Here is a 10,193-nt window from a genome sequence, read left to right on the forward strand (position 1 = left end):
CAAATGACTTGTGCTTTGCTCCTGGGATAGTCTGGCTCTTTCACACGAGGCAGAGGTTCTTGGCATCCCTAACCCAAACCCAAACCCAAGTCTATAGCCATCGAGTCAAGTTTGATACCTGGCGACCCCATGCCTTATGGTGCAGAGTCAAACTGCAGCATAAGGCTTTTCTTGGTTTCAGTCTTTACACAAAGCAGAATGCCAGGCCTTTCTTATGCAGCACTGCTGGCTAGATTCAAACTGCCAGCCCTTAGGTTATGAGCTGAGAGCAAACTGTTTGAGCCACGGGGTACTCCTTGGGTGATTGTGGGATGTCATTTAGACAGCTGACTCTTATCTTGTTTCTCAGGCTGCCTCTTGCTCACGCTCCTGCAGGCTGACGTCAGGCCTAGAAGCTGGTGGGTGGTTCAGCAATTTGTTTTAGAAACAAGGTTTATGTGTCGATTGCACTTCCTCTGTGGCTCTTCCATTGTCTATTTCTGACAATATTTGCATGAAACCAGATACTTGATTTCAAGAACATCTGTTCTCACAATTCATTTCCCACCTGACTCCCAACTCATTTTCCCACCTGACCCTACTCTCTTCTGCTGAGGCTGAAAGAGCCGCTCTGCTCAGTGGTGTGGGGAAGATGTCAGGGGAGAAGGTGAGGTAGACCTGAGTTGGGAGGCTTTTGTCTGGGCAAGTTTCAAAGGGCACTCGGCCTTCCAGAAAGCTGTGATACACTTGAGTGCCTTTAGGCTTTTGTGTTGGCTAACCACATTTTTCCTGCTCATGGTTATTCTTTTAAACATCAGAACTTAAAAGGATGCAACCATTTGATTTAAAAATCTTCCTCAAATAGGACACATTTCCTTCCTGCCCCAAACAGGGACTGCGGAAGGTATTGCGTGACAATGTTGTCCCAGGCTGGGTGTTTTGGCCCTCTGAATGGGCAGCTTGGGCACAAAGAGGGTGGTCACATAACCTCAACACTGTCCTGCTTAACTCCATCTCTGCGGTCTTTCAGGTCATGAAAGAAAGAGAATTTTTCCCATGTACTCACTGCTCCCCAAGATCTCTGGCTGGAAGGGACATGTCATGAAAAAGCAGCCGAAAAGATGGCAATGAGGCTGAGCTATCAAACCCTGAGGCCCTGAGGGGCGAGGAGGGCCACCAACAGGCAGGTAGGGAGCACTCATCAGTGGGCTCTGAATTCCATGGTACAAGAGCGTCCATATTCTCTCTCATTCCAGTGGAGTGGGGGGTGTCGTTCCTTCCTCCAGGCCAGCTTATCTTCTGGGGGGTGTTGTTTCTCTTTATTCAGATCCCCCTAGCCTAGGTCCGCTGATCTTCCTCTGAGTCAGCATTTTCCCAATAGTATCATTACCTCCTAGATGCTTTGGATGGTGTACACACACACACACACACACACACACACACACACACTCTCTCTCTCTCTCTCTCTCTCTCTCTCTCACACACACACACTGTTGTTGTGGGGTCCATTCTAACTCATTGTAACGCTAGAGGACACAGTCAGATTCCAAGGCTGTCACCTTTTTTTTTTTCATTTATGGTTTTATTTAGCACAAATAAAACTCGCAAATGGGCCATCTACTCATTTTCTTCGTTGCGCAGCCTGGCGTTGGGATTGGTGACTCTGATGGCCAGCTGGGCTGCTTTTTCTACAATGGTTTTGCGATTCTTGGAGGAAGCGTTGTGAGCAATCTCTGCACAATACGACTTGTTGCACATCAGCAGCACTTCCAGCTCCTTGACGTTGTGGACCAGAAACTTGCGGAAGCCACTGGGCAGCATGTGCTTGGTTTTCTTGTTGCTCCCGTAACCAATGTTGGGCATCAAGATCTGGCCCTTGAATCTTCTCCGAACCCTGTTGTCAATGCCTCTGGGCTTGCGCCAGTTGCGCTTAATCTTGACATAGCGGTCGGACTGGTGCCGGATGAACTTCTTGGTTCTCTTTTTTACAATTTTAGGCTTCACCAAGGGTCTGAGGGCAGCCATGATGCTGGTGGGAGATGGCTCGGCTGTTACCTTTATAAATCACATCCCTCTCCTGCTGAGGGATCGGTGGGTTCAAGCTGCTAGCCTTTTCATTGGCAGCAGAGCATTAACCACGGTGTCACTAGGGCTCCTTTTAGATGGTGCCCTCCTGAGCTCCTGCCCTTGCCCAAGCACCCAGTCCCACTAGAGGCAACGATTCTTAGAGTCCATTCGAGCAGATGAACCTGTTTACAATCTTCACTTCTCCGCTCCTTAAAGGTGGCTTCTAACTCAACTTCCAGACGCCAGAGAAAGACTAGGTAGAAGTGAGGGACGTATATGTGGTACAAGCAGCAGATGTTTTATCAGAAGACATGACCACTGGGGCGACTCTGATAAACTGGACAGGTTCTCTACTTGCCTGTTCTATAAGATGGTCCTGCTGCATCGAATGAGCAGACTGCCTTTCCCTCACGAACACACCGATGCAGCTTGAAATGATATCCTTTGGCCCTCAGAGTTTTGAAAAAGAATGATTCATTGATTGCTAGTAAACTTAGAGAAATGATATCCTTTGGCCCTCGGAGTTTTGAAAAAGAAGAATTCGTTGACTGTTAGTAAGCTTAGAGTTATGCAACCCCCATCACAACGCAATCTGAGAACATTTCCATCACCTCCCAAATAGCCCTTCTTGTTCATGCCCCATTCCCACCCTCAGCCCAGGCAACCGCTCACCTTCTGTTTCTGTGAGTTTAATGTTTCTGGACGTTTCATGTCAATGAAACATATAATCAATGGTCTGCTTTCTTTCACTTGGCTGACCATGATATTTATTGAAAACATTTGGCTGTGATTGGGTGACAGTTTACTGAGCAGATCATCGGCTGGACATTCAACAGCCCCCCCCCCTCACCACACACACACACACACACATGTTTCAGCTCATCCACTGCAATCTCTCAAATGTATCATCACGACCTTCCCTGTGCTTCCTGTATGTGGTCCTACCTTCCTTCCCAATCCTCTGGGCTTTGTCCCTGGATAAACGTTGCCCTTTTGATTGTAAGTGGTTGATGAAGCTAACACAGGGCTCAGTTTAGTTCCAGACCTAAAGTGTGACCGAGAACCATAGTCTTGGGCATCCCACCAGTCTCTATCCAACCAATCATCCTGATCTCTTTATGATTTTGAGTTTTGTTCCACATTTCTCTCCCACCCTACCCAGGATCTTCTAACTCAGTCCTTCAGAGCAGTTGGGTGCTGGAGCCGGGCCCCATTTGGTCCTCTGGTCTCAAGGGTATGAAGACTGGCGTGTTCCATGAATGCTTTGGAGTATTAACTCCCATCTATCTTTCTGTTGCCGTCACTCTCTTTCCCTCTGCCCGGGGAGAGACCAGTAGCTGCAGAGCATAACATTTTGGAGGCTCATACATGTTCTATCAACTTTTTATTCCCTTTTCTTCTTGGATAATCCGTTGTGTGGGTAATCATCAAGAATCAGAGGTAGTTGAGTTGATCCCCACTCATGGTGGCCTCATGAATGCCCGAGTAGAATTGTGCCCTATAGCACTTTCCATGACTGATTTTTTTTGGGGGGGTAGATTGCCAGAGCTTTCTTTCAGGATGCCTCTGGATGTAATCTAACCACCATCCTTTCGGTTGCTAACCTAGCGTGTTGACCCTTTTGTACCACCCAGGAATGCCATTGTGTGGGTGTACCATATTTTGTTTATCTATTCACCAATTGAAGGACAATTAAGTTATATCTTTTTTTCTTAACTATTCTGAATAATGCTTCTATTTCTATGAGCATTGACATCCAGGTTTTTGCTTGGATTTATGTTTTGTATTTTTGAGGTAGACACCTCTGAGATTTTTTCTCCCTTCTCTATTTAGTGTATATATATATATTCTTTCAGTTCTAGTTTGAGCTGGTTCCGTTTTTAAGAAAAACCTTTCAATTCAATTAGAAAGTTAATATTTGGGTTTGCTGTGGGATTTAGTAAATGAGTATGTTCATTCTAATTTCTGGTTCATGTTCCACTTTAGTTCCTGTCCTGATGGCATCTTAAAAGTCTTCAGCAGGTTCAGTACTAGAAATGAAGACACACGAGTGTACATGGAACGATAGGCTTATGGAGGGAGAAAAATCATCTCTATATTAAACTCAAACTCTGTAATTAAATCGCCATCTCTCCTCCACCCTCCAATTCACATCCCACACGATCCTTGGTACAGATTTAATGTGTTTCATTAATCCTCCTGTAGCCATCTCTGTTAGAAGCTCATGGGTTATAGCTTGGGAGCCCACCAAGAGCAGACTCTGCGCGTGAGACGACGAGTTAAACTTCAGGAGCTTAATTCTGTCTGGCTGTAAGGTCAAGGAAAGCTCCTTAGGGAATGGAAGTAGGACCACCGGAAGAGCTGGCCAGACCAAGGTTTCTCCTTTCCTTTCTTGACCTGCCATCTTTCAGACATTGCCCTTCTTTGAATGCAGCTCAGGTACTTCAGGATGATTGCCTGGACCACCGTGTTGCATGCTCTTAGGTGCTGTAGAGTACGTTTCAACTCATTGCGTGTAACAGAACTAAACCTTGTCCCGTCTTGTGCCTCCTGCACAGTCGTTGCTACGTTTGATCCCATTGTTGCAGCCACTGTCGGTGGGTCTTCACCGAGGGTCTTCCTGCTTCCCACTTGCCTTCTAGTTCACCAAACCCGGTGTCCTTCTCCAGGGACCGCACCTCCTAGCACATGTCCGAAGTACTTTGAAGAAGCATTCCGGCTATACATGCTTCCAAGGCAGTTTGTTTGTCCTTCCGGCAGTCTGTGATATATTCACCGTGCTTGTCCAGCACCAGAATTCAAATGCATCCATTCTTCTTCAGTCTCCCTTATTCATTTTGCACGCATGCGAGTCAATTGAAAAATACCATGACATCTTTACATTTGAACACTTTTGAGCGTTTTTTTTTCAGCTACTTTGCCCAACAGAATACATTGTTTGATATCTTGACCACTGCTTCCATGGGCATTCATTACGGTCCAGGATTGGAGGAAGACTCGTGAACAACTTGACCTATGACAAGGACACGCGTTGCTTCCTGAAAGCACAGAGGACTTTCGGCATTACTGATGAAGATTGCCATGACAACCTCCCGTGTAGATTTCACCATCACAGAAGGAAACTAAAACTCGACGCAACTGGACCAAGATAAACGGAATGAATATTATAGTTTAAGCTGGCTCCATCATCAATGCCTACACTAGTAAAGAATATATTTATAGGTAAAGGAAAGATGATTGTGAGAACCTCACCTTGGTGTAGCAATTAAAAACAATTTCAGTACTGTCTACGATGAACGATTCATCTTCGAAGTAATTACAACATTTTGTGAGTTCCAGAATAACTTGAGATAAAGAAAGTTGGCAAATGGTCAACGATGTGATTTTGATGTTAACTGTTGACCAGGGACATCCTCACTTCAGGATGACTGATAAAACCTTGAAAGGCACACGCTCGACTCACCTTCCCCATTGCCGTCATAATTTAAAACCCCTCCTTGCATAGTTAATTAACCATTTCTTTAGTTAACAGAATCTTCAGAGCTTTATTCTTCACATTGCTTGGTAGATGCTCGGTCACTTTCGGTCTTTGGCTACAGAAGTATTAATTCCCCAAAGGGAGAGAAGCCCAGAGCACCCGCTCTCACCACATTCTCCACTGTAGTTGGTGGGTTCTATAATTCAATGCAGTGGCCCATAGCACTCAGAGACAGTGCTCACGGTTGTACTGGTTTTTGTGGAAGCCAACGGGTTAGAATTCAGATGGAAATGCTCACATCAGAGTCGTTCATTCAGTACAGTGTTGCAAAGTTCTTTCAGGGCTGCTAATAAACACCCAAAGGGCATGCCACGCTACTGTCAGCCTCAACCCACAGGTGTTCTGCTCTAGTGCCACAGGTGGGTGAACCCAGCTCCCTAATGAAGTGCCCAGAGTGACTCCACTCCACAAGTCACCTTCGTGTCCCAAAGCACTCAGCTTTCCTTGCTCCTTGGGCTGGCAGTCTACCATTCTTCCTCGTGCTCTGGCTCCTGGTCCTGCTGCTGGGCCTCTGATATTCTTCTGATGCCACAGCTGTCTTCTGGGTCAAGGAGATGTACTGTGCACGGATCCCACGCTCTACTCCTGGGTCTTGCTGACAGTGAGATTCCCCTGCCTACTTCAGAGAAAGCTCATTTTAGATGCAGCAGGATGGCAATCAACATGAATCCTGTAACGAGCAGTTCCTAGTGAATCCTATTACTACTATCTCCCCAGCCCCTACCTTCTACACAGTTCCATCAGGAAAAGGTCATTTGGTGGGAGTTAGACTAGGGTTGGAAGAACCACATTGAAGAATTTGCTGCCCTAGGCCCACGAGACAAGATGTCTGGAAAATGCAACCTATTGGCGTCTATTCCGTTGCAACTGTGTCGGTTCCTTTTGGCAGCTGGATGTTCTCTGTTACTGCATCATGTGACTCGGCCTCACCATTGAAGCGCCCCTGGAAGCGTTAAATAATGCCAACAGTGACGATGGTGTCACATCATATGGGCTTATCATGTGCCGGGCACAGTGCCAGTGATTCTCCACCTTCCTCGTGCCACGGCCGCTTAATGCAGGTCCTCATGTGTGGTGAGTCCCCAACCATAACATTATTTTTGTTGCTACTTCATCACTGTCATTTTGCTACTGTTATGGATAGTTATGTAAATATCTGATATTCAGGATGTATTTCATTGTTACAAATTGAGCATAATTAAAACACAGTGATTCATCACAAAAACAATATGTAATTCTATAGTGTGAAATATTTATTTCTAATTGCAAATAAATGAAATTTTGTCTTGACGCATGGTGTAGCATGGTTAAGAAGTCTTCACGCCAGGTCCTTGCATCTGTGTGTTTATCTGCATGTGGGCGACTCGCTTGGAGGTGGATAGAGGAGTGGTGTCTCGATTCCTAAGGCCATCGGAAAGATGTGTTTTCCGTTGGTCTTAGGCGACCCCTATGAAAGGGCCGTTTGACCCCCCAAAGGGGTCGTGACCCACAGGCTGAGAACCGCGGCTCTATGCTATCCACACGATCTCAATCCATCCTCCCATCACATCTATCCTGTAGTCCTTTTATTCCCACACATGTATTTTAAACATGTTAAAGAGACTCTAATCCAAATCAGTGACCCTCCAGAAACTACGGTTCTTAACCAACAATTGACATCATCTCTCTCACAATATGCTTCTCCTTCGATCCTCACAACAGTAAGAAGTTAGTATTATTTCTTGTTTTGGGTTCCCAAGTTTTATTCAAGGACTAATACAAAATATTCCCGAGAGTAGTCATACTCTTCCTCTTCTTCATCCTGGTTAATCTGGAAGCAGTGTCGTTCATAACTTTCTTTGCTGCTGCTGATCACACACAACCAATCACGTAGATGATTCTTCTCCAACTATTTTGGGGTGAGATGTTTCAAATACCTCATGGAAAGGGCACCTCCGAGGCGACAGTAATCTTGCCCTTGCTTCTTTCCATGGTTACGACTCCTCCTCTGAGATGACTGGCTTTCCCCTTCACCTTGTTTCCTTCTTGAAGAAACTGTGCCAAACTGGCAGTCTCCACGATTCCAGCTTCTGCAGGGTGCGAGCCATCAAAGGTGAACTTCAGAACCTGCTTTTTGTTTTTAACCCCCTGCACACCACAGGCTTTTTCCACCGGTGCCATGATGGCAGCGGAGGCAGAAAAGATTATTATTGCTTATAGGAATGTCTTTAAACACCTGTTTCCTATTCTTAAAAAAGCAAAATATTTCTTTCTCTCAGGGAGATCTGGAAGGGATGAAAACAGAGCCCTGGTGAGTCTGACTGAGGCCGTCCTTGCCGCCATTCTACTGAGCTGTCTCCTTGGAGGAGTGAAGGAAACAGGAGCAAAGGGTTTAAGAGGAGAAAATGAGCATGTGGCATTTTCTGGTTCTCTTTCTTATCATTATCCAAAAGTTAGAAAATCTAAGACACCCCTCACCCCCAAAACGGTTTTGGGAATTTTAGGCCCAGCATGTTCATTGCACAGAGGGGAGACTTCAGGCACAACTGAGTGTAGTGTAGTGGTCAACCGTTTCTCATGGAGAATGAGCTAAAGTTGGAGCTGAACTTAGGCCTTGACCCTTTAGACCTCCCTAAAATGATTTTTAAATTTTGAAAGTTTCCACAAGATGGATTTCACAAGAATTTAATTTAATACAGGCTGGGGAGGGAGGGAGAAGAAATGGGGAGCTGATATCCGGGGCTCAAGTGGGAAGAGAATGCTTTGAAAATGATGATGGCAACATATATGCAAATGTGCTTGACACAAGAGATCTATGTATGGATTGTGATAAGAGATATAAGAGCCCCCAATAAAAGTATTTAATACTAATTTTAAAAGATTATCTCTAATGTAAAAGAAAGACTTCAAAGTGAAAGTGGTTGTTTGGGGTTTTTTTCTCTTTTCGTTGTGGAGTTGACTGCAATTCATAAAGATCTGGTTTGTGCCGGAGAAGAACTGTACTCTGTAAGGTTTGCAATGGCTGTTTTTGTTTCTTTTTCCCCAAACGTGATCACCAGGCATTTCTTCCGGGTGTTCCCGGGTGGATTTGGATTTCCAGTGTTTCTGTTAGCCGCCAAGCATATGCATTGTTTGTGCCATGCAGGGACTCCTGAGGGATTTTTAAGGTCAAGATTAAAAATGTCACTGGAAAGAATCAATTTTGCTGTCTTCCCCAGATGCCAATGAGCACATTGTAGCGAGGAGCAGACAGGAGACCAGTCTTGAATATCAAGGTTATATTTGCCCCTTAAATTTCTGGTTCTGAGCTTCTGTGCCTGTTTCCTTATCTGTAAAGGGAGGTGGCTTGGCAGCTACTAGTAGTTTTGATAATAATTAAGTGAGATAATGCCCTTGACTTCCCCTTGGACACCTCATTGTGTCGGATATTCCTGTCACAATGGTTTACTTGCTGAAAAATGCCTTTGGTGCAGGTTATACAATGGATGGGCCAATGTCTGTGGCATAACTAGGAATCTGCTGGCTAGTCATTGCCTCAATCAACTGCTGGCCACTTGGAACAGGTCTCATGGAGGCCCGTGTGCACCAACCACCTGGGGCAGGTTTGACTGTAGGAGTGTCTCCAGACTCAGACTTCCTTTGAGAAGACCACCCACCAACTGCCAGACACATCTGGTGTAGCTCCTAAGAAACATTGCTGCTTGAGTTCTGGGTATCTTTAACATTATTTTTGGACAAGTTCACTGGCCCTCCTCATCACTCTGGTTTCTCACTGTCCAGTGGAGTGGGCAAGAGAGCGACCGACAAAGGAGAGCAGGAAGAAGGATGGTAGAATTCGCAGATGGACATTTGGAAGTGAAGGTACCTCTCCTGAGTACCAAAACTGACTCTGGCACTGGCCATGCGACTTTAAATTCAATGTGAAAGAATACTTTTTAAAGTAAGTAAAATCATTCCATCTCTCATTCAGATATAAAGTGAATAAATGTTAAAGATTTTATTTAACTCATCATTAGTGAGTGAATTGCTAAGATGTGACATCCAGTTGAAAGGGGCCTCCAAAGAACAGACACGTTCATTCATTTCATAGCTCAGGGTGGACAGAGAGGGAGAGAGAGAGAGAGAGAGAGAGAGAGAGAGAACGAGCAAGGCTATTTATCTCCCAGAAAGAGTGCTGTTGCCCGACTATTAAAAAGTAGTTTGCTTTGCTATCACTTCTCTGCAGTTTTCAGATTTTTAAATTGCTCAAATGCAATAAAAAGCTACAATCGGTTAATACCGAAGGCTATGAGGTAAACAATGACAGTTTTCCTTTGGAGTTGCACAGTAAAATCTATGTTGTTTATTCCAAATTTCCTCAGGCCCAGATGTTCTGACTTCGAGCCCGGGGCCCTTTTGTCTCCTCACGCGGAGATCTTCTACGGTTTCTATTCTCACTCGCGCCAGAAGGGGGTTTTGAGCAATGTAGGTACACTTCGTGAGGCAGAAAGGGGGCAAGATATCTTTGTGCTTTTTCATTATTTCTTTTTAAAAAAATTCTAAGAAGTGAAAAAAATAATCCAAGAAAAAAAACAACTCCTTCCTCACTCCTACACTGTCATGGTCCCTACTTCTTGGACTAACTCGTACA

General features: G+C 45.0%; 1 protein-coding gene and 1 pseudogene across 1 annotated transcript; both read right to left on the reverse strand.

Moving 5' to 3' along the window:
* Positions 1-1,596: 1,596 nt before the first annotated feature.
* On the reverse strand, positions 1,597-2,004 carry LOC142429087 (large ribosomal subunit protein eL32-like). Its single transcript, XM_075534070.1, has one exon. It carries the CDS (start codon positions 2,002-2,004, stop codon positions 1,597-1,599), a length of 408 nt encoding a protein of 135 aa, XP_075390185.1.
* A 5,321-nt stretch (positions 2,005-7,325) lies between these two features.
* Positions 7,326-7,744, reverse strand: LOC142428672 (large ribosomal subunit protein eL22 pseudogene; annotated as a pseudogene).
* Between the last annotated feature and the right edge of the window lie 2,449 nt (positions 7,745-10,193).

The sequence above is a fragment of the Tenrec ecaudatus genome, chromosome 16, assembly GCF_050624435.1.
Source record: "Tenrec ecaudatus isolate mTenEca1 chromosome 16, mTenEca1.hap1, whole genome shotgun sequence".
Taxonomy (NCBI): domain Eukaryota; kingdom Metazoa; phylum Chordata; class Mammalia; order Afrosoricida; family Tenrecidae; genus Tenrec; species Tenrec ecaudatus.

Coding starts and splice junctions, on each gene's coding strand:
- LOC142429087 (XM_075534070.1), bottom strand. CDS start 2,004: ATGGCTGCCCTCAGACCCTTGGTGAAGCCTAAAATTGTAAAAAAGAGA.